Raw genomic sequence first — 24974 nt, 5'->3', positions numbered from 1 at the left:
ATTCTAATGTTTCAAAGCCAGGAGGTTTAGAAATATGCAGCCACGTCTGTTTACTTCATGATACAGCCAAGTTATTATCAAGCTAAACTTGTGGAGATTATCCGAAAGTAAAAGTAAATTAAGTTGAAAATAATAACATGATAAAACCTATCACAACCAATTGCCCCATTTCTCTGTGTTGTGTGTTGTACAGGGAACAATTTACAGGTGACGATTAAACAAATGAAAGGTGCTCTATATAATCCACTTACAACAGTGCAGTTATTATTATTATTATTATTATTATTATAAATGTAATGTATTATAAATTAAGTTTTGTAATGAAAACGTAGTGATGGACATCATAATTAAGTATGGGTGCCAGTGCACAGCAGTTGTTTGGGTCATCAGCCTCAATAAACCTGAGATGTAGTATGTATGCTTGATTTTTTTTCCTTTTCCTTTATTTACCCAAATTGCAGTGGGTGCTGGCATTGGGAATGGAGCCAAATGTGCATTTTCATGCAGGGAAGGCGATCTTAGCAAGAAAATACAGTAACAGGGTATTCATACACCTGCTGGTCCATAATTTGAGAATTAGAGAAAAATGTGCAACATGTGTAAGGTCTTTCTGCCCTTGTATCATATCCACTTTCATGACCAAGGAGCTAGCATACACTGTAAGTTATCAAAAAGATTCTGCACCAGTGTCACCAAAACAAATCCTTGCATATTTATTGTATTTGGCAAAGATGTGACTGTAATTCTTATCTGACTTTCAGGAGGGACAAAAAATAATGCAAATTTAATAAAATGGAGATTATAATTAAAAAATAAATATAAAATAATGGTAATCACAATGTCTTATAAAATAAATGGAATACTTTACATATTTAGGAAATAAAAACAAATAAATTAATATTTTCCTACCTAATTTGCAGTTAAATAGTCCGTAAATCCCAAATATGCCATAATTGTGTTGCTCAACGTGACAAAGAAAAATAGTTATTGTTGCCTTGCTTAGGCAGTCTTGGACCTCAAAGGGTACAAACTCCAGTGGAGTAGTCATATAAGTATTTATAGAAAAAAAGCTTCAAAAAGTGGCATTAGGAATCATTTTGAACATGACATTTTTAACTGCGCTACTCAATGTCATCTGATTTTTTCTTGTCATACATAAACCTGTATAGTCCCAGATTTTTTCAAATGCTTTACAATTTTTTAACATATGTATATAGTGCCAACAAGAATCCATCCAACTAATAACATTGATATAACCATGAGTAACAATAAATTTGATACACACGTTCTCTAATGAAAACAGTTGAATATACAGTACACAAACCCGTGCCCTGATGGGTTATACATTTCAAAACATTTACAAACATGGAAACCAGGCAGAAAAAACACAGACAACGGCTGCATTCATTTATGCTTGAAAACCAAACAGAGGGACAAGTTGTGAGTTTCAGTATTTTCACAGTACTGAAGGATGTTGAACATACAGTTAACCTCTTTCCTGACCCAAAGTATTCAAAAATTATCTACTATACTGTCCACTGCACACCTTGGCAATGTGTTTATATGCTGGCCTTTATTTTGCAAATAACCAAAAATTGGCCAGCTTTTCCGATATGTAGCCAAAGCACAGAGCTTAAGACAAAATAGATAAGCCCAAACAAGAAAATAACTACTGGTTAAAGAAATTAAAGACAACTCTTGAACTAAAAACCTTCAATGTTCAAGAGCTGTGTTTCATTTCCTCAGCTTTTCAAACTGCTCATTGCACCATCTTTCATAATAAACCTGTAAGTATTTCACTGAGATTATTTCAATGCATTATTACATTTACAGGAGAAAGCTTCATATTTTTTGATTCCTCATATGTCAGTTAACACATCCCGCAGCCTAAAAATGTAACATTGTAAATTCAAATCCTTCAGCTTGTGTTTTGTGCTATAGTTTAAACTGCTGGTCTACAACATTAGTGCCTAAGTGTTATTCTTCATACGCTTATAGCCAGTGTTGAAGTGTGACTGTTGCTGTGTATTAACTGTATGAATTCAAGGTTCAGCAGGACACTTAAAAAAATGACAATACAACATATTGACAGAACAAACCATATGCACATGCTTGCGTGGAAACACATACACTATGAAGTTTCTATTGACAATTAAAAAAATAAAATAAAATAATAAAATCCAAGAACAGAGATGGAACAGTGCTTATGTTGACGTGGGCAGGGCTGCAGCTCATGGCAAAGCGGCAGGCGGACAACAAGATGGCTGATGTACGAATGTGAAGTGGGGCGTCAGTTGTTCTCAAACAGAGACAGCAGATCATCGCTGCTGTTGTTGGGAAGGTCGGGCGGACCCAAATAGGACAAAAGCTCATCTGGGTTGGTCAGGTCAGGAAGAAGCTGGATGGCAGTGAGGGAAAGAAAGAGAGAAGTTATGGTCTATTTTTGATTAAGATCAATTTACATTTTTAACGGTTTATGCTACAGACTATGTGTGTCGGTTGGAACACAAATCTTCAGTTAAGTTTTGAGATGGACGTTATTTATAAATGGGCAAAGACATGGAAAAAATGGGGCTGTACTCTTTATCCGTCTTAGTATAGGTGTGCTGACTGGAGATTTTTCAATTAAGTTACCGTCATCTCTAAATGGTCATATGATTTATGATGGTTATGTGACCCAAAGACATAACCAAAACATAATATTTAAATTGCAGGTTAAACAGGAGAAAATATTTGGATGAATGTCACAAGTAGAACGATGATAATTTTGCTCCCGTGTACAATTCAAGCCAAAAAGTTATCACTCACATCCAGAGAATGTTCGGTTCCCTCTCCTCCATGTGCTCCCGGGCCGCCCAGGACAAACGAGCCTTCTGCCTGCAGCCGAGAATTCTGGGTGTTGGAGGTCCTCTGTGTCAGTGGACTGCCACCCTCACCAAGACTCTGGTTACCGTAAACACCTGAATTATGCTGCTGCAGGATGTTGTGGGAGTGTTCAATTCGTCCAGAATGAGACGTCTGAGTGTGATGGAGAAATAAAGAAAAAGAAAAGGTGAAACACAGACCGTACTATGTTCTTCATGGCAACGAAGAGAACAGTTAGTTGTTTCAAGACCAAGCATCTGTTTCACAAATATATTGAAAGCTAATATAACACTATGCAAAAAGCACATTACTATTACTACTACTACTACTACTACTACTTTTTTACTCAAACCGATGACTATTAAAAGGCATAATGGTTATGACCTTAATAGTCTGACCACCATAAGTGTGTGACAGAGTAGAGGAAAGACACTTCTTCACCATGGACAGCGAAGCATCTGCCTTTGACAGGTGTGTGCATTTTGCAAACAATCTGTGTGTGAGGACATCATCTCTGTCAGTGATGTCCACTCCAGGCTCAGCTAGCAGCTCTCCAATGCACACAACAGCCACAGGGGCAGAACTGTCAAAAGCTCATGAATAAAGCAAAGTACTTTCCTAAACAATGGTCGCACAAGCAAGCACGTCACTCAACAAAAAGTGTTTTATTCACATTTGGCAGAAACCTAGAGCCAACCCATCTTACACACACACACCTGACAAACAAATCTGCATACTGCACACAGTCACCGCTGGAGGAGTGAGGTGTAAATCTGGCTTGACACAACGGATGCAAAAATCCAATCAGATGGTGTCAAATAATTTAAAATAATGTATACAAGCATGACTGTGATTGATGTGTGCAACAGGAAAGCCACTGCTCTGTCAGTAAAATAGCACGGTGATGCTTGCATTAGCTGTGCTGGTCAAAAGAACTGAAACAACTTGTCATGTAGCAGACCATGATCATTTTGACTGCATACCAGTTTATCCATGTCATTCAGGCTATGTGTCACAGTTTGAATCACTGAAGATATTTCTAATCATATATTTATAAAAAGGGGGGCTATACGCAAAAGCTGGTTTAAGGAGCAGAGGCCTTTAGCCACAGCCTATTCATATGCTGGTAGTGATTGTGGCCCATTCAACCGTAAAGCAAAATGTCCTGAGCTGACAGGAACAGAAATGGCACTGAGCCTGATCCTTGTTGTTGTGGCCTGAGGCTGTACAGGAATTGTGTTTTGTGTGTTTACTCATACATGTACACTGCACTGTGAGAGTAGTGTATTCACTCTAGTGCTTTGAGTGCGTCTAACCTGGTCAGACTGATAGGGGTTTGAGGGTGGTGGTGGTGGTCCTGAGGAGGCATATTCTCCTAGTGTGGGAGTACCAGGAGTGTTGGGGAAGTCTGGGAATCCTGTTTGGCTGGAGAATCCTTGACTCGCTAGTGGACCAAGACAAAACAAATATTTCTTTCAGTTAGTAAATAAAAACCGAGAGGGTCAGTGCAGACTTTCTTTCTTTTGCATAATAGTGAGTAGAGTAGCTTGGAAGAGAAAGTGCTTCAAGCCCCAAGGCATGAGTGGGCATAAGTTGCTGGGTGAGGATGGGGATGGGGGTTGTAATTGCTAGTCTTAGCATGCTCATGCTCTGAGAGCAGGCTGCTTGAAATGTTGAAATGCTGTTCTGGGTCACCTCCCATATAAGAAAATATACAATATGTGTGTGTGTGTGTGTGTGTTTGTATTTATTTATACGTATGTACATACATATATATACATATATATTTGTGTATTTGTGTATGTATGTATGCGTGTGTGTGTGTGTGTGTGTGTATATGTATAGTGCACATTTTTCATATTATTATTATATGCTTATTATTTCAATTAGAAACATTATGCTGCAATACAAAGAGGGTGTCTGAGGGTGATTTTAATTCCTACACATTTGTTATTATTCTGGTTTATCCCTCCTCAAACTGGTCCATCTTGCATGTTTGCCACTGAGTAGAAAAATGTATCATCCATACTATTATTTGCCAGTAGTTGCGGTGCACATATAAAGACTGAAAACACCACCAAGATGCACCGTCTTGACAACTGCCCTCCACAGTCCACAACCTACCTGGACTGTTGTAGTCTGGTGTGTTTCTGCCCCCTGTGGTCAGATTCTGGTAAGGCGAGGACGATGGGCCCAGGGCCGCTATCATTTCCATGACGTTTGGTAGGACCATGTGACTTGGGCTGACTGTGCGGCAGCGTTTCAGGACCGGCCCATCAGACTCCTCTTTTATGTGTATATCCGGTTTAACAGGAACCGGCCTCCAACCACAGACAGGGTCTATGGTTATTTCCTCATAGTCTGAACTGAGGGAGAAAGCCAGATGCGGTGCTTAATAACCTACAGTATGAAGTGACTGGACATACAGAAAAAGAGACGTCACACAGATGCATACAGATAATTTCAAAATCACAAATAAATACTTACTTTTGGATATAGACCAGAATCCCAAGCATGTATTGGTCAACTTCCAGTCCCTCCAGCAAAGCTGTCTTACTGTGATGGACAGAGGCAAACTGGTGAGTGAATTGTTGTTCTTACCTGCATTGATACGATTCTGAAAGTTCATATGAATCCTTAGTACATACTTGCACACAGGACACCTCCAGGTCCCTCTTTCACAGTTCAGTTGTAAATATGACTCCAGGTCAAAACACTGCAAAATAATAACCAAGGTATGCAGACACATGAGGATGTATTATAGACATGTATATTAAGTAGGTTACTGCATAGATATAAGTCCATGTGCATGTGTGCACACACACATGCAAGTGTTGTGTGCAGGGGCGCAGATAGGACTTTAGAACTGGGGGGGACCAAGCTGTAAATACTTGTGTGTGTGTTTGTGTGTGTGTGTGTTTGTGTGTGTGTGTGTTTAATATATATATATATATATATATATCTATAGATATATATATATATATATCTATAGATATAGATATATATAGATAGATAGATATCTATATAGATATATAGATATATATCTATATATAGATATATATAGATATATATATGTGTGTGTGTGTGTGTGTGTGTGTGTATGTCACAACCACAGCTCGGCAACCACAAAGCTACTTCCTGAAATCAGGCAACAGGCTGCCGTTTGCACTTGGGGTCCAGGTCCTGGGTTACAATACAAATTCACAAAAACAGCAAAGAAATGAACATTACAGAAACCTTAAGTGCTACTGTGTTTCATCTAGCCAATGACAGGCAGAATAATAAGAATCACGTTATTGTCATACTCAACAACAAAACTGTGTAACAAGGTACGGATATCCTCTTTGACGGGTCGGGAATCGAACCCTCGGCATTATGTACGGCAGGCAGACACTCTAACCGCTCAGCTATCAGGGCTTGTTTACATTATCATACTTGGGGCTCGTGATCCATTCATGTTGATAAGTTACGAAAAAATGCAAAGTCCGATCAGTTTGAAAATTGACACACCGCTTCTTCTCCACAAGATGCACATTGTTCGTATAGCATAATAAAATAATGATAAAAAGAAAAAATAAAGATCAAAAAAGATCCGGGGCTTTTGAGGAAAGACCCCCCCCCCCACCCCCGCGCCTGATAACAATGTGAATGATAACAGAAGTACACACTTAAACAACCGATTCATATTGATAAAAATAATTAAGCAATAAGCCCGGAGAAGCCGTGGGTTACAGTGATTTTAAAACAGCTGAGGGGCGTTCTAAGGCACGACGCGCAGCGGAGTCGTAGGCATGTAAGGCACGGTAAAGCGGCACACACCGGGATGTTAATGGATCAGCTGTGCAGTGTTATTAACCGAAGATTATGTGGAAAATTTAACATCTTGCTTTGCCAACTCGGCAAGGATCTGCTCCAGGATCCAGCCTTCCACCTTCTTGAATCGGTGTATTGTATACTGATCAATTTGGGGAGGGGGACGGATCGGGTCACTATAAATCTGGAGGGGACACGTCCCCCCCGTCCCCAGTGCCATCTGCGCCCATGGTTGTGTGTGCTTGAGAGAGACAGAGAAAAAGAGAAAGAGAGAGAAAGACCCCACCTGTATGTGTCTGCAGTCATGACCCCTTGCTGGCAGCTGTATTCGTCTGAATGTTATGGGACATTTGAGACACACTTTGATCGAGGTCTGCTCTACCCCGTCCTCTCCATTCAACCCTGGGGTCCCTGGGATACTGCCACTGCTAAAGGTTCTCTTTACTGGAACAGAGAGAGGAGAATAAGGACATGTAATATGTTAATTTATTGTTCTGCAAAAATTATTACAGATTAACTCAGAACACATTTCTTTTCTTACTTAAAAGCCAAGGTAATGCAGACCTGCCAATTCTAAGTTAGACAGTTTCACATCACATTGGTGGTATAGACCAGTGAGTGAAAACTTAAACACTACCATAAAAGATTAGGTTTCAAAAGTGTGTCATACATGCTCCTTTCTATGGATTTGCAAAGACTCAGGATTACACACTGCAATATCAGCAGAAATGTCTATAGCCTATACATCCTTACCTTTGTAAAATACCAAATTGTCACTATAATTTCCTCGAGAGACCTTTTCCACATGCAGAGAAATTCAGCACCGTTTTTCACTTATCACTACTTTTAATACATAGTTGTAAAGATCACAAATGTAATAGGTTATAATAAGTTGATGAGTTACTGATATCGATAAAGGCAAGATCAGGGCTAATATGGATACAGGCTGGCAGTATAACATCTGTGTAAAGAGCATGGGAAGAAAACATGGGATAGAAATAAAAGGAAATTAACAAAAGTAAGGTACACAGTGTGTATAATGGCTCAAGAGTCAGTGATTGTAACTCACTCTTAGTGATGCAGTGTTCAGCTGGCAGGAGTCTCTTCTTCATCAGACCCTGTAACACCGACCTGACTGACGGCCGGTGGACCAGTTGTAACACAAACAGATGCGACTGGAGAGAGGGAGAGAGAGAAAAGAGGTTTACATGAGATGTGATGAAAATGAAATAAACACAAATGTGTTGTGGTAACAATGTGAACACTGACACAGGACCGTAAACTCTCCTTCAAGATTACTTACACAACAGCAGGCTGTTACTGTTATTTGTATGGTGTTACGTCCCGGTTGGCACACCTGTTTCAGATACAAGGGCTTGTGGGATGTTTTATTATCGCCTCTTTCAATGGACAGAGGGGTGGCGTTGACACTCACCTGATGCAGAAGAAAATCACGAGGAGGTAGAGTTAAAAAGCAGCAGCATCACAAATGCCCAAACAGTAAAAACCCAAAGGGAGGTGACAACACTTACTTGTACAGAGGCAGGCCAGTTCGTGTTCATCTGTCTGTCCTCATGGTGGTAACACTTAAACTGCAACTCCAGATCTGGTCTGTAGAGGGAAACACAGCATAACTATACTGTGTGTGCATGTGTGTATGTGGGTGGTGGTTGTCGTGGAGGAAGTGGGGGGTGTCCAGAAGCATCTATTAATCATGTTGCACGAATATTATGTTAAAATTGAGGTTATACAAATGGTACAGCTGGGGTCTGGCCCCAGTATTCATTATTATTTGACACCGCAGGTCACAACCACAATCATAACTTAGTTTGCATGATTGGCAAGTTAAGCTTCTTACCTCATCATGAGGGTCTTGTACACAGAATCTCTGAGATGGAAAGCGTGATTACTGACAGCCAGGTTGTGCTCCAGTCTAAACGGCTCCAACACTATCCCATCTCGTACCGGGAAGGTCAGACGCAGGTCATCGCTGGGGTTACCTTAAATGGAAAGCAGAGGATAGAGTTGGAAAGAAAAACATGGGTCATAATAACCAGCACATCTACTTATCCACATACTGGTTCTACAGGTTAGTGCTGGAGAGTGTGCACAGGCAAATCCATTTGATCCTTTCAGGTGAGGAATGCAATATGAGGTAGCAACAGGTATTTCAGAGGCAGTCAATCAGAGGTCACACTGCACCACCAGAGCACATGGCCAAAATAACTTCTTGTGTCGTTTTTATCAACTTTTTAATTTAGAGTGCACTTCCTGGTGTGGGTTTACTGTAGTGTGTGGTCTCACCTGTAGAGGGCTGCTGGGCATTTATGTTGGGCTTGCTGTCAGGTGGAAGGTAGTGGGGCTTTGTGTCCTGTCCTGGAGAGATGTAGGGAGGTATAGAGCTTCCAGGTGTCATTGGAGGAGTGGGATTCCCTCCCATTGGAGAGCTAGGATATCCCGGCATCACTCCACCCCTCCCTGGCTGAGATTCAGGTAGGTGGAAGAGTTTTCAGAACTTTAATCAAATGATGGCACCATTCAATTAATGATATAAATACAGAAGCCTTGTGCAACAAGTTACTGACAAAGTGTATACAACTGAAATAACTGGACTGGTATTATTCTGTATTTATTTCAAGCATACAGTTACAGCATCCGATGTCTGACTGTGTGTGCTCCTGCTGCATTCGATTCAAACCTTTAATAAAAGACTGAGGTGAATTCATATGGGACCATTGGACAGCATCCACAGATCCAGCAACTTACCGCGTTCACAGCAGCCTGTGTAAAGGCATTGTATCCCCCTGCTCCTCCAGATGGCAGGCTGCCCTGGCCATTGAATGGCTCTGACTAGAAAACACACACAGAAAACAAGCCAACAGTCTAACTGTCTGGACCCAAAAAAGGTAGACAGTGACGCATACCACTGACGCACATGTAAATCTGTGGAAGCCATGACTGGCATGAGAGGAGAACAGACGGCTATCATATGAAATTTCTCATTGCCACAGCAGCTAAATTAGAATCGTATGGGACAGTTCATGAAACTGCTTACCTTATAATACTGGGAAGAATTGGGCTGACCAGCTCCAGGGGGAAACGGGGCTGGGTTTGGTGGTCCAGAGGTGTACTGGCCCATGAGAGGCATCCGGTTGGTGGAATAAGAAGGTGACGGGGCACATCGTTGCTGGGGACCAGTGGGGTACTGCAGAGGCTGGTTAGGGTATGCTGACATCCCACCAGAGCTATACTGTTGCACTGGAAAACCCTGGAAAAAGGGAACAAAGTTATTTTGTTGTGCACATTAATGATAAAAAGATACTAAATTTGAAGAAGGCTTTCAGCTGAGAAATAACAACTTAACTGTTTTTGAAACATCCAGGAGATTAACACAAGAAATGAAAACAAAGCAGGTTTAGAAAACAGGTCAAAAAGGGAACAGTTAATCAAAAATGGAGAGTAAACAGGTGTGAGCACATCACACCCATGTTACAATGGCACACTGTGTCACCTTATCTTGTGACATCTTGGCGAAAATGCTTAGGCTGTTCTTACCATTGTTGACAAATATGCATTGTAGCTAACTCTGGCACCTTTTGTCTATTCACCTCTGTGTGCATGTGTGTGTGCGTGTGTGTGTGTGTGTGTGTGTGTGTGTGTCTCTCTCTCTCTCTCTCTCAACTGTGTTACTTTTGATAATATCAGAACTACTACTTACTTGCCACCACTACTTCCAGCAAGAGCAGTTAACAGTTCTGAGTGTGCTTCACTAAATCTAGTTGGAGCCCACTTAGGAATTATTATGATAGTCACTGACACACAAACAACTATGTAAAATCAGTGAAAAGACCAGTCCAAGTGAAGTGCGTGGTTTCTATATAAACACAAATCAAACCAAGAGCCACTGGAATAAAGACAAATACAACTGAAATATAATGTAATCATGTAAGGAAAAACAGAATGTAGTTAAGAGTTAAGCTAAGACCTGACCATAAAGAAACTCACAAACTGAATAATGCTTGGCTGGAGATGCCAGCCACCTGACTGGCCACTGCCTGATCAGTTAACCTGCATGCCCCTTTCATGTGGTGTCAGGTTTATCGTCTCTTCCGTTTTCTCCATATGAAGTACAAATGAACACCATACAAAGTTATACAAGAACTGGTCAAGTTATAATGTTACAACATGGGCACAGCACAGAGGTTTCTGACAATGGTGAGAAATTTCACCTGATAATGTGTCAGGTGAGCCGTCACCAAAAAATTTTTGAAACAGAAAGTTATGTTTGGTACACATAGTCCTAAAATGCTTTGCTTTCTGGCTAAAGCTAGCCTTGCTGTTATGTGCTTAACAAGCTAATGACAACATTTCTTTAGAGTTCTTTTGAGTTGCAAAGCGTATGAATACAACTGGATTTTTTAGTCCTAACTTAAACCCTAAAGTGCAAACCAAAAGATAGGCCAGTTCATGTCTTCTAGATGAAGACATGAACACAGCATAACTCCGCTTCAGCATAATCAACAGGTAATGACTAAAACAAACTTCAGCTGGAAGACACAGAGATACTGATATGAGAGACTGAGATGGATTAGGATCTAATGAGGACTAGGGAACTGTAGGAAAACCAAACCAGCGGTTGCAAATGTTCAGGGAACATGAACATTGGACAGTTTGCACGTGTTAAGAAATTTCCTCACTGACCTCTGAATGGAAAGGTCGTTTTAGTCCTTGTTGTCCACCTGGATAGCCTCCATGCTGGGGCATCCTCTGAGTCTGAGTGGGGTGAGAAGGATACATGCCCCCAATGGAAGGTGGAGGTCCAGGCCTAGAGGGAACCATCCCACCAGGATTCATCCCTGGAGGGCCACGGGGGCTCGCGTGAGACAGGAATTGGGTGCTGTAAGAGGATGCCCCACCCATCTGGAGAAGGAAAGGGAAGTACGACAACAGGGGTAAAAACAAAGCATACGAACTATTTTACACACCACAGGCAAACAGTGTATGAATGGTGTTGACAAAGGAGAAGTAGAGTACTATAGAGAGAAAAATCGATGATACATTAATAGATACAGAGGAAAGGTGAATCTGAGTTTACAGTGGTTTATCCTGAGAGAAAGCCCCTCTTTACACCTGGTTTTTAAGTTGTTCAAATAATGATCAATCTAATATTTTTATATGTAACACCTCTCTGCATTTTCCTCTGCATGCTCTCTGTATTATGATGAAATCTAATTTTTCACACTAACAATAAAAAAACCACATGATACTGTACAGCCAAGACTGACTTTTTATTTGAGGTCAAAAGGGTTCCCTTTCATAATTTTTGTTGGAGGCAAAAGATAGGATAACAAGTTGTTTTTGATGTAATAGTGTTTGCAGCTGCGTTGAGCATTGCAAAAGTGACTCTTATTGATGGGGGAAAGAAGAGATGACTGGTGGGAGCTGATTATGGTGGAGCCCTTCAGTGAAGCTGAGAGACAGCAAACTTCAGAGTGAGTCAGATGTTTCTACCCCGTGGGCAGTACTTTCTCACAAATATGAACACAATGTACGGATTGCATTAACTCTGAGGCATCATGTATAAAACTGTGCACAGAATCCACACTAAAGGGGTATATTTGTACAAAGGAGTACTAGTATCTACAGCCAAAAATCTACATAACCATGCACACAATTCCCCCTTTATAAATGCTAATAATCTGTACATGATATGCACATGTAAACCTCATACTCTGCTCCCTTAACTTCCACAATTAACAATAGATGATGAATTAAACTCTAAATAAATTTTGATATGCATGACAATGTGCTTGTCATTCCATTGTCTGTGTGAGAAAGTGGCAAGGCAGAAAAGATCAATTTCCCCTGCGGCCTCAGTTCAGCTATCACCAACCAAGAAACATTTGAGTGGCAACATGTAATAATAGCGGTTAATGCTGCTAGCTCTGAGAGTCAGTCCCTTCATAAATCTAAAAATATAAAAGAAGTGGCCTGATATAAAGGTTGACACCAAGAATCGCACCGATGCACATCACCGGTGTCAGAGCCACTGGCAAGGTTGAGGGGACACTGGAGCTCCCTCTGCTTGACAAACGTCTCGGGTGGACAACAGGAGATGCTAATTAGTGGCACTGAGCCAGGAAAAGTGGGTGACACTAACATGACATTAGAGGAAGATAAGACTGCTGTGGGGACTCAGGTAGACTGCATGTGCTGTATGTTAGAAACAGTGAACCTAACATTGCATTCAACAATTCATTTGATTTGACTAAAAAATACCCAATTTGCACAACAGACCCTTGCATAAATTTGTGACATTCAGCCGATTTGCTTAAAACCTTAATTTTGTAGCAATTACTGCTAACCAGCAACTTACAATGAAAGTTTACTGCCAGTAGGAAAATGCTTTTGGGCAAACTAGATGGCTTTTAGACTTAAAAAAAACAAAAAACAAATACATGATTTATGATAACCAAATAAATTATTATTGTCTTGAGATTTGAGATGTTATTACCACAAATGTGTAATTTCTTTTGCTTTTGTGTGCACAATTTTTTTAAATGATGTCAGTGGCTGACACCAGCCCATCCCATACCAGTGAGAGCTGGATCACCTCTGGGAGTTTTGACAGATCTGATCATGTCATGGTCACAGTGTGAGGCATGTGCATTTATACCCTGTGTTCAGTGAGCAATGAGCAAAAAAACACCCATCACTTAGTTTTTTTTTCTCCTCATTTCCTGTATTTGTTTGGAATTTTACATTGTTGTATATCACTTTGCTTTTAGTAATCATGTTATAAGATATGTCCATTTTTCCTTTATTAATTGTTTTTAAAAGTAAATATGTTAAGACAAGAGCTGCATAAGTATAAGAAGTTACTCCAAATAAAGAAGGCAGTAAATTAAAGCTACAATGGTGAAAACCTGAGCAGGGTTTCATTTGTCATTTAATCGTCATTTTATTTATTTATTTATTTATTTATTTAATTTTTCATTTAATTTTACAGACCATAACTGATGGAGGTGTCTTGATTCAGTCTGCATGTTGACTCCACAGGGTTGTGATAGACAGAAGGCAATTTTCGTTTGCACTGCGTCATTTTGCAGTACAAAATGATACAAAATGATTCCCTGGTTAAAAGGAAGTGGCTCCCTCTACCCCCCAGGTTATATTACAAACACATACTTACCTGGCCATAGGTGAGTTCCTGATTCTGTTTTTCCTGGATTGCCGCAACAGTTGCTGTAGCTGTAGCAGTTGCTGTGGCGGCAGCAGCAGCAACAGCAGCTGCAGCAGCTTGGGTGAAGTCTGAGGGGGGGCGAGCACCCAAACCAGCACCTCCACTGTTACCAGAGTAACTGTGGGGAGAGGGGAAGATGGGGAGACAGGCAGGTTGTGAACATAAGGCTGAGTGCAGTGTTTCCTGTACATAAGCTCACCTCTAGCACACTACCACAACATTAGCACAGCGACCACAACAAAAAAAGTTGTTCAATCATTGGAAAATTCGATCTCTAATGGCGCCTAATGTGTGCATCACAACCTGTTTGTCATTTGGCAATAATCAGAGCAGCAGACGGCAGCACTGCATTCAATCAGACAGAGCCTCCCAATGTAGTGAAAATGAAATGTAAAATTCTACAACTTGTCCCAAACTCATAAGTATTAATAAATTTGTGAAGCCTTTTAAGTTTAAAAAAAAAACTGCACAACAATCAGAGTAGAATGATTGCCATACAAAAACTGTAATATTACTCCAGTTAACAGTTGGATTCCCCTGGATATACTGCTCTCCCTGTAGGTGAGGACATCCTACCTAAATGAAGTCCTGCCTTACAACCACTGCCACAACTAAAACTGTCAAGCTGTGGGAAACTGTGAGTGTATGACTGTGTGGGGCTTTTTCATAGCATGAGTCAGAGGCTCAGAGCACCCACTCTGACATAGCCTACATTTCGATGACTTGAATCGAAACCCCCACAGCAGTGACATGTACAGTACAAAACAATTTGAAACAGTATGAAACAGTATAATAACAGCACATTGAAAACAGGTTACAGAAATAGACCCATAAAGTAAAGCATGCTAATGTTTTAAAGGTTTTTAAATGATCACAGTCATTAGGGTTTAAGTTTGAACTTTTCCTCCAGGATGAGAAGCAGTGATGTTCAAGACAAATTTTTCAGTTCAACCAAACACTACATCAGCTGTTTTTACTGACTGCCACCTTCTACCAGAGGGGATGAACCACAGGTGTAGATTTAGGTATAAACAGTAGGGACTTGTCCACACCAACTTTTAGGGAATGCCAGAGTGTTCCTAGCAACATTTAAAATTAGTCTCTGATGAGCTGACTCTGGCACACACCTGCTCTGTGCAATGACACTGCAATATGAGGCAGAAGAGCGTGGGGGCGCAGGCGGGTCTGTGAATGTGTAGGTGAGCAGAGAGTTGGTGGGAGTCTTGCGGTAAAGCGGAGTGGAAAATGTTACCCAGGCTACAATAATGACAACTTAAAGTCAAATTTTGTTTTGTTGTGTGTTGTTTCTATGCACTGATGTCCCTATGAACTGCAAAACCAAACCTACAAAGTCGCCTGCTGTGGTGTTTGGTTGAAATGATTACCCACAGACTCTGTGCCCTACATGAACTGTGGTCCATAAGCCTTTTTTTAAAATCCCGGTTTAGTGTTAACAGAAAAGGTTTGCTCATATGCAGTCACACTCATTTATCAAATTCAATCTTGCTGCAGCCTGAATTAAGTCAGCAGGAGCTGTAAGAGTACCTTCCGCTATAGCCTGAGGCTGGGTTGTAAGCAGCACTGGGACGTCCATACATGCCAGGCTGGCCATAGCCCTTAGAGACAGCATCTCCATAGGACTGCTGCCCCATGAACTGGGAGCCCATGCCAGCACCCATACCAGGGCTGCCTCCAGGCATCATGTGACCACCGGAGTTCTCCCCTGGGCCCATTGGTGCACCAAACACCTATTTGGGAAACACAGGAGGTAAAATCAAGATGGTGGGAGCAGCAAAGGGATGAATAAGTTCAATCAAATGAATCAGAGGAAAACTGGTGTGAAAGGACAGAAGGTAAAGAACCAAAGGCCAATTTAACAGGAGGAGTGTGAGTGACGCATGGAGAAAAAGGTTACACAAAACAGGATGGAGGAAAAATTACAAAAGGCTGTGAGTTGTGTGGTACCTGGTTGTGTGTGGGATTGGTCACGCCCCACACTGTGGTTACTACGGAGAGAGATCCTGTGTGCTGATTGGTGCCTGGTTGCCAGGAGACAGAGTCATTTAGGAAGGAGCCGTCACTGCTGCAGATGGATATGGAGTTGGGTTATTAGGATGGAATAGCAAGGTTCAGGAGAGGTGCCTTGTTTTGGAGAGAGCATTCACCCAGGCAAGGTCCTAACAATGTAAACAATGGTCAACAAATTGCCCAACATAACAATGTTCTACCACTGGTTCACTATATTAAGTTTTTGCTGGTAGTCTAGAAATAATACCATCTGAGGTCTCAGTACACTAGTGGAGAGACAATGCCTAGAGTTAAACATTACCGAACCATGGTTTCACTTAGTAACAGGACCTTTAACCTGCATGGTTTAGTTATATGAGGTAGAGTTTACCCTCTACTTCCTTCTTTCAAAAACCATTTCTGTAACAGGAAACTACCACAGCAGCAATCCTGATATAACATGGTATTTGCATGGCTGGCAAATTTGCCATCATTATCATTACAACAGCTGTTTCCTTGTTTGTTGTTTTATCATCCATTTTCATTTTTTAAAAATTATGATCAAACATATTTTTATTGTTGTGTTCTCTTTCTCTCTATCTACAGCATTTTCTGAGGCTGCTTTATAAATTCCACTGTCAGTGAGTTGGCAACACATCCCCTCTGCTTTTCGTAGAGAAATGGAGCAGTCAATAGGCTTAGTCAAACTAGGGGAATAGTGTGACTGCATTCAATTATAGTGTCTTGGCTTGAGTAGACCTACTTATGATGCCTATAAAAAGGCAGAACAGACAAAACAGAGACAACTCAACAGTCTTTTGCCTATAACAGTTTGTTCTAATTATTTTCTGGGGGCTATTTTTTTGGGTGAATTAGCAATTTGATACCCATAGTCATGGCCTGGTGGTAGCTTTTGACCATATAATTATTAAGGTATAAGGTACTTTGGGGACAAAGCAGAGCTTAGGCTATAAGATTTTACTGCTGTATGAGAGTTCCTCTAGCAAAAGTCTCAGCCAAGATACACAAAAATGAAGTGTCAAATGGCAGCAATCAGAGAACTTCAATCTTCAGAATTGGTCAAGATCCAGTTCCCAATGACTGACCAATGTTTATTTCCATTTTTAAAAGGGAAAAATTAATAAACAACACAACAACAACACATTGTTTCTAGTGGTATACTAGAGAAGTATTAAGCACAGCCTGTAGATAAATCGCCATTGAGCTAAATTCAGATTGGCATCTGAAAATGCCTTATATAACATTCCACCTAAGGGGTGGAAATGAGAGACGCAGCAGTTACATAGGAGTCATTTAGCAACATTAAATAGTCTGTGATGATTTTTAGTAAGTTTATTTAATTTATGAGAAATATTTAATGACATCACATTGAATTCCAAGGGATTCTCTACATTGTCAGCTAAGAGTGATCATCACCCACTACAATTATGATGAAGCTTGCTTCATTGTAAATTATTTGAAAAACTATCTAATTCTGTAAGAATTCATCAGAGAAAGTAGGCCAGTTGTCAAGAGATCCACTTATAAACACAGCTTCAAGTCACTAACAAAAAAATTATATGAAAAAAGGATTCTTGGTTCATTCAAGCATATTTTATTAGCATGCAACAGTTTCTATTTTAAACTTATTTTGTATGAATTCTAAGATACAATTTTCGGTCCTCTTATTCACACTTCCTACTAAATAGCAAACAATCATTGCCTATAGGTCTTTTAGACTTTTTCACCATGGTTTGTAATAGTTGGTTAGTTTGGGTGGTATTTTTTAAATATTTTTTAATTTATTATATTGGCATAATCTGCTTTCTTCAGGTGTGTTTATGTGCTAAAAAGTGTTATTTTAGGAGCTGTTTAGACAGTGACAACAACAAAATATTCATGGTTAGCAGGCCAGGGCAGCACAGAGCAACTGATGAGGGCATTTCTCCACCATGTGGACTCAGATCACATCCACCCAAAGTTCCTTTTAACTTTAAGCTGAATTCATGGTCACCAGCTGCACAGGAGTGGAGGCAGTGAATTTCCCTGAAAGTGAAAATAAACCTCTCTCGTACTACAGCACACATGTTTAAACGACATTGTCTGTACCCTGTTCCTCTCTGATTGGTGGTAAGACAGCAAAATACAATATAACCTGTCTGTTACTGCAGTACGGTCATTACAGCCCTAACTATGCATACCACTCAGCCAGCAGCACACAATCAAAATCTGGCATAAGTGAAATCAGACAGGGGCAGAGCAGGTGAGGGGTCAGACAGGAACTATCTAGTGGTTTACCTGGGGACACTGAACTACAACGTAACAAGTGAGTATGTGCATGTACCTTTGTGGAGTGGGAGGAAGGGAAGGTTTCATGTAGTTGAGGTGGTTCATCGGATGAATGGAGGGATCATTACAGAGCCCTTGCAGTCCTGAAGTGGCAGCCCTAAGAGAGGGAGACATAAAGAAAAACGGAGTTACTTGTAGCTCATTTACTGCAGAGCAACAATTTATCATCGGTATAGCCCACACTGCGTGCACAAAAGCACAGCGCCCTCCTACTCTGAGCCACTCACTTTAATCTCGGTGTGTGTGTGTGTGTACTGTGCACATCAAAATGTTAGCCTATCACTGACTGCTGTAGCTCTGATACCTCTCAAAGGAGGGGGAGGGGTGCTGGTAGCTAAATTTAGCTCGCTGATTTCAAAAGGAATTTAAGAGAACAGGGATGTGAAGAGGCAGACTCTTCTCGCTGAACACTGACGTAAAAACACTCACTCACCACACACACACTCACTTACCAACACACACAGGCACACAACTTGATAGCTGCTAGGACAATTTTCTTCTCATTTTGTTCATTTAAGATAATAACTCTATAGGCTCCATGGTGCCTATCTCTACCAGACACTCTTTCTATATATTCATTCCTCAGCCATATACTCCATCACTCCTCTCCTCCTACCTCCCACTAATGATTTTCTTTATCTAATGGTTATCGACTGACATGCTAATTTCCCACCAACATCAGAGCCTTGAACAACCCCTCCCCCTTTCTTCCCTCTGGTTTCCTTTTGCTACTCAACAGATTTGGGTCAGACACCCCACATCTTGTGCAGAGGGAGGGGTGAGCTGAGGAGCAGGGAGTAGCTGATATGCTTATTGTGAAGCAAGTGGGAAGCTAATAATCAGATTTGATCATGTGACAGCAATTTTGCATTCCCTACCATCAAAGAATACCACCAAACGGCACCTTGCAACTTCCATCACAGTCAAGAAACTAACCCAAGCCAAGGAAAACTGCATAAGTATTCTTTTAAAAGTCTCTTGTCAGATCCCACACAGAATAAAGAATGACATACAATGTCACTGACTGCATCTAAGATTGTTATCCAAAGGCTGAAAATATTCTCCTATTAAACATGCACAACCTCAGACCCATTAAATTCTGTTTGTGTGTGAGCGACTTGCAGCACAGACTGTACCAGCACAGGAATGAGCAGGACTCGCTGTTCTCTCACCCTCTCTTTGCCTCTTTTGACCTCAGCTTCTTGTCCTTTTCCTCGCCCTCATCTCTGCCTCTTCAGTTGTCCCTGACTGTCATCCCTCTCCTCAGTGTCAGCTCTTTCATGAGTCGTTTGTCCTTTCCTCTTCCTCCCACCTCTCAGCCAGTGCCATCCTCCCCACAGCAAAGACACTACTGCCATTCACTTAACTGGCCCTCAACTGACCCTCCACATGAGCTTACATTTTGTTTATTTTTATGATATGATTGAAATTAATTTTCTGTGTAAAATCAGATGGAAGACAAACAAGTGAGGAAGGAGATGTAGTCAAAGTTCATCAGACTGAAGTGTCTTCCAGAGTTATTTCCAATCTCTGTTTTCCAACAATCGAGGAAAGCTTTGTCTCAAAGATTTGTAATTAATGAATAAAAGATGAATTTCAAGAGGCTGCTGTTGGTACATTCATATACGGAGGGAAAGATCTAAGTTTCACCCCAGGTCTCAGCATTCATTACCGCAAAGACCCCCATCCAATTTGCAAATTACAAAAATTATGAATGATTAACTGTTTGAGATTAACCTTTTTTGTCAAAACAGCTATAACAGTGAGCTACATTGTTTATTGCAAGAACTAATGGATAAATTCAATCACATTCTTGCTTTTTCCAATGCACTCTGTGATGTAATTTAATATGAAATGTCCAGTGGAGAGGTCAAGCCTTTTCTCAGTTTTGAATGCTGCCACCATGGACACCGCAGAGCATCGCATGACAGGCTCTTTCACTGTCCCAGCTCTGGTGCCAGGATGCTATTATCACATCAATTAACGAGCAGTTACTCCTAAACATCATTTTCATCTATGTTTGGGAATACTTGTTATCCATATGGATGGAGGGAAAGAAGATGGCATACGAGGCCAATAAAGTGGGATAATGTTGAATAAATAATCCCTCTATGACTGTGTTTTATCAACAAAACACAAAAACACCATGATGATTTGTTAAGTACCAGCCTTTTCAACCTCCAACCTGAACCACACCATCACGTAAACAAACCAATGAATGTCTGAACAAAAGAGGAAATGAGGAAACCAGTCAATATGATTTGATGTTGTAATCCTCCGTGCTATTATCCAACATGAGCACTCATACAGAATCCTAATTCAGGCCTCAAAAACGGAGAGGACATCGGCTGTAGTTATACATGTACAGCACCATTTACCAGCCACCCCATCTAAATGTTACAAGGCTGAATGTGTGAGTGCAAGTATTTCACAGGAGTTATTAGACTATTTCACAGGGTTGCTTCCATACACATTTTGTTAAATCCAACCTAGACCTGTGTGGTTCTCAGCTGTTTACAAACATCAGGTCTATTCTAGTGAGACAGAGCCAGGACTGTCACACACTGGCTGTTTACCACGTTAACCACGTGCCCTACAGCGGTCCACTTAGGCTATTTGATACACAACAGTGGAATACTCTCCCCTGACTATAAAATGAATAAATTCTTTGTCAATCAAAACCATTAGAAATGATACATTAAGTTCTTGATTTCTTGTATCTATTCACACAGCTAGCGAGGAAGGCCACTGCCAAACAATGCAACTGCTGGCTGAATATATACTGAGCATCTCCTCTGTACAATCGGCAATCTCAAATAGAGGAACAGATACATGTTTCAATAAATAAATAAATAAATGCTACTGCCTCTTTCTTTTCCACAATATTCCCAATACCTTTGACAGTGTATGCTCTAGGACAATATTTAAGAAGTTACTGAAGTAAAACAAACATTAAATGAAATAAATTCGGCTTGCTTCATCACACTGACAAGCATAACTTCAACTCAACTAGTGGCGAATCTGCAAGTCACACATAAACTTTATGTGAACTTGTGTTTGCAAGCAACCACATATTCCATGGCATTCCATTAAGAGACTATTAAAATGATTTTGATTATAAAAATTGAAAAAAAAAAAGGCTATACACCTAGTGAAGTATGAACTTGTCCACAAATGAACTACACAGCCATAAACAGAGAAAAGTCTCACAGCAGTGATATACAGAACCTGCCTTGATCCACTGTGTGTGTATGTGTATGTGTGTGTGTATCCTAGATCCTCCACTGTGCGTAAGTACAAAAGGTCTGCTGGAGTAAAACACTGGATACTTCAAACGCCAACAGCCAAAACACAGGCCCAGGGCAGCTGCCTTGACTTCTGTCTATCTGAGCCAGAGCACAAACACTGTGATTTCCTCCACTGGAAGCCTGCAGTACAGTTCGCAGTCTTTTTCACTACCTTGTTTTACACAGACTAACATTTCCTTCATGTCAACGGTGACTCTTAACTAACTCAATTTGGCTTCCAGCAAATGCAAGATATTACAATACCACAGCACAGAGGAAGTCATGAGAGAAAAAAGGAGAAAAACATTGCCTCTTATGACTGGGCTGGCCACTTCAGGAATCTTACAAGGATGGCAAATAGCAGAACAGCTCAAAGGCTTCTGTACTACAGATTCACAAAGCAACAAAGGACTCCATGCACCATAAACTCAAAAATGCATTTTCAGACTTGTGCCAAGCAATACCTTATCTCTGCCTGAATTAGTCTACTTTTCTTCCGTGAATGCTTGTCTGCCAATTCTTTTTAATTATCTCCAAGAAAGAAAAAAAAAAAAAAAAAGATAATGGTCAGTATGTTGCAAGGGCATGCATATCAACACACTAACCTCGTTTCTACCTGCATAGTACAGCATCCTACTCGTGCGAGAATAAAACCAAACACGTTGCTAAAATCTGCAGAATAACAGAACAAAGAATTTCGGGAGAGAGTCCGTGCTGTACATCAGTCCACAGCTCCCCTCTCTCTCTCTCTCTCTCTTTCTTTCTCTCTTTCTCTCTCTCTCTCTCTCTCTCTCTGTGGTTTCCCATCACCCAGAATGACAATAGGAGCGGTTTTGTCTCACCCACCTGGCTGAACCGCCTTGTAAATGCTTTCAAACGCTGATATGTTGAGGTCGCAGCGCGCAGTAACCAGTGGGTATCTGGGGGGTTAAAATAAATAAATAAATAAAAAAAATACACACACAACATCCTGTCTTATATTAGGCAAAGCAGCCGAGTGTCCATGCAAAACAAGTAGCTACAGCGTTGTGGGCATTACTTACCGAGCTGGCTGGCTGGCTGGCTGGTACAGTGAGCGGAGCAGCACTGAGAGACAAGCAGCGCTGTGGCTGGAGCCCTCACAAGCCGCTTCGACACTGACAGCGTTAGCCACTCAATGCTAGTTAGCTTAAGTTTGTGTATTTTGGCGTTGTTTGGTAGTTTGACGCAGCTGAAATAGCAACAGCTCGGTAACAATACCCAAATGTTCACGGAGCTTACCTGAGCGTCCAGCTGCTTTGTAGACAGCTAGCCGACGTTAGCCGTGGTGTCGCAGCTGGGTTTAATTAGCCCACTACTGTACAGTACAATCTACCAACGCTGTTATTCACGCTGGCTTTTCTTTTCTTTTCTTTTTTTTTCTTTACGTCTCTTGCAGTGAAGGAGCAAACAGACTCGCCGACATATCGATAACAGCACTATTATTTATTGGAAGAATAAAAAAATAAAAAATAATACAGGCTTCTCGTGCTTATCAGTAATAAGCAGCGTTAACTAATAGAGCCAGAGCCGCCGCGTGCAGCTGTAGTCCGTGCTTGGGAAGGCCATAACCTGGCAGTGAAGTATACCTCCCTCATTGCACAATAACCCACTATAATATATTCATGAGGCCACAGGGCTGATGTCTCCCACAGAGAAAGGCATTTTTCCTGTCCCTCCTCCTTACAAGTCAGGCGGATGACTGCAGACCAGAGTAGCTGATCACTCATAGAGAGATGTCGCCAATGACGTAACCTGGGTAAGCTATATGTGATCAATACACGCGTTATTCATATTATGGTGTGCGTGTGGGTGGGTAGGTGGGCGCTAGGTGCTGAGTGGCTGGGGGTATTACCTATGCACAACATTATATCCTCATCAGCCTCTGGTACATGCATACAGGAAGGCACACACACACACACACACACACACACACACACACACACACACACACATGCACACACAGGGCCAGTGTCTTTGTGAGCGTGCCATTTGAAGACAGGCAGTATTTTAGCAGCAGGTCCAGTGAGTGTGTTGTCATTAGAGGTGTGTGCAGTATCTTGCCAGAGGGCAGTACAGCATTGGAGAATAAAAAGTCCAACCTGCCTGTGCTTTTCAGACCTCTGTTGCCCTGGAAACAGGTGCTGAGATTTTCTCCTTTTCTTCATTTTTCCTCTTCACTATCCATACCCCTCCACCACCGCCATCTCCCCCTCCACACACTCCTGCCTTGCTGCTTCCTCCCCCACGACCTGCCGCATAGTACTACACACACACACACACACACACATACACAACTGTGATCTACTGCAGTCATTTTACAATGTCGCAGGACTGAACAATTGACTCCTTGACTACACTACATAACTACACACATGAACCCTGAATGGTTACACACCATTTAAGCATTGAGCCCCATGTGTATGTGTGTGTGTGTGTGTGCGTGTGTGGATGTGTGTGTGTGAAAGAGAGAGACTGAACAGCCAGTGCTGCTGCAACAATCTGACCTCCAGCTAATCTCTGAGGAGAAAAAGGAGGGGGAAGTGGGGGGTTGGGGGGCACAGAGGGAGCAACTGAAAGCGCGGACTGTTGGAAAGAGACAAAGTAAGAGTGAAAGCAGAGCTGACTCCTAGATGTTAAGAGTGAGGCGTCTCACACTGCGATTGGTGGACGTGAAGATGCAGAAAGAGATAGAAAGAGTGCTAACCTCTTTCTCCATCTCCCTTGCCTTCTCTTTCCCTTTTTCTTCCCTCATTGAATTAATTGTGCACAAGGGAGTGACTATTTGGGTGGATATTTCATCATATTGCACACACTTATTTCGTAATTGTAGATTTAGAATATTTAGGTAGGTGTAGCTAAAAGTGCTGAACAGAAGAAGTGTGTGTTGTCACCATGTCCAACACTAACCGAAATGTTGGTCACACAAATACACTGGAGGCACACTTATGTAGGCTCCGTCTCCACACTTTCAGACCTTTTTAAGTCATCATTGTGTTTCTGCAGTGTTATGTGTGCATTCCATTGTAGTGACTTCTTTCTGGCTAGGGCCAGAACATTCCAGGGAAATGGCTGACCCACAATAACACACGCACACACACACATGCACACACACACATACACAGTTGGAGGATGACTGATCAAGGTCCTCCACCCTTTCATTGCCCAATCACAAATAAACCACTGCGTCCTCAGGCAGCAGCCGACTGACAGTTATTGGTGAATGACACAGGTTACTACCAGGCACACTGCATATGCAGGACTTTTTGCTGGCTTGGGACCGCAACACACATGACATTTGACAGAGAAAGCCAAAACAGCATTTCCACTCCTGCAACAACAGCTCCATACTCAACCCTGAATCCCAACACCATGCAAAAATTATAATTAAT

General features: G+C 41.3%; 1 protein-coding gene across 2 annotated transcripts; it reads right to left on the bottom strand.

Annotated features, from left to right (window-relative positions):
- Nucleotides 1–689: 689 nt before the first annotated feature.
- zmiz2 (zinc finger, MIZ-type containing 2) lies at nucleotides 690–23247 on the bottom strand. 2 transcript variants are annotated; one of them, XM_030065700.1, is made up of 21 exons: nucleotides 22825–23247; nucleotides 22411–22484; nucleotides 18273–18374; nucleotides 15887–16004; nucleotides 15467–15669; nucleotides 13871–14039; nucleotides 11380–11598; nucleotides 9734–9946; nucleotides 9445–9528; nucleotides 8983–9160; nucleotides 8537–8678; nucleotides 8211–8289; nucleotides 7982–8113; nucleotides 7748–7853; nucleotides 6965–7122; nucleotides 5514–5581; nucleotides 5353–5421; nucleotides 4990–5231; nucleotides 4182–4309; nucleotides 2809–3018; nucleotides 690–2398 (listed from the first exon to the last, which is right to left on the bottom strand). In XM_030065700.1, the coding sequence occupies exons 3-21, from the start codon at nucleotides 18320–18322 to the stop codon at nucleotides 2291–2293; spliced, it is 2676 nt and encodes an 891-aa protein (XP_029921560.1). In that variant the 5' UTR covers nucleotides 18323–18374; nucleotides 22411–22484; nucleotides 22825–23247; the 3' UTR covers nucleotides 690–2290. The 2 variants fall into 2 exon arrangements, with proteins under 2 accessions (XP_029921560.1, XP_029921561.1); XM_030065701.1 differs by lacking the exon at nucleotides 22825–23247 and adding an exon at nucleotides 22608–22807 and having other exon boundaries at nucleotides 2291–2398.
- Nucleotides 23248–24974: the final 1727 nt, after the last annotated feature.

This window comes from Myripristis murdjan, chromosome 12, assembly GCF_902150065.1.
Source record: "Myripristis murdjan chromosome 12, fMyrMur1.1, whole genome shotgun sequence".
Classification (NCBI taxonomy): domain Eukaryota; kingdom Metazoa; phylum Chordata; class Actinopteri; order Holocentriformes; family Holocentridae; genus Myripristis; species Myripristis murdjan.
Note: the sequence above shows the minus strand (reverse complement) of the source record. Positions and strands in the feature narration are given on the sequence as shown.

Excerpts from the sequence above, each read along its gene's own strand:
- zmiz2 (XM_030065700.1), bottom strand. The coding sequence starts at position 18,322 with ATGAACCACCTCAACTACATGAAACCTTCCCTTCCTCCCACTCCACAA. Across the intron at positions 15,670-15,886 it reads CCAATCCCACACACAACCAG|GTGTTTGGTGCACCAATGGG; the intron begins GTACCACACAAC and ends TTTCCCAAATAG. Across the intron at positions 14,040-15,466 it reads GCCTCAGGCTATAGCGGAAG|TTACTCTGGTAACAGTGGAG; the intron begins GTACTCTTACAG and ends CTCTCCCCACAG.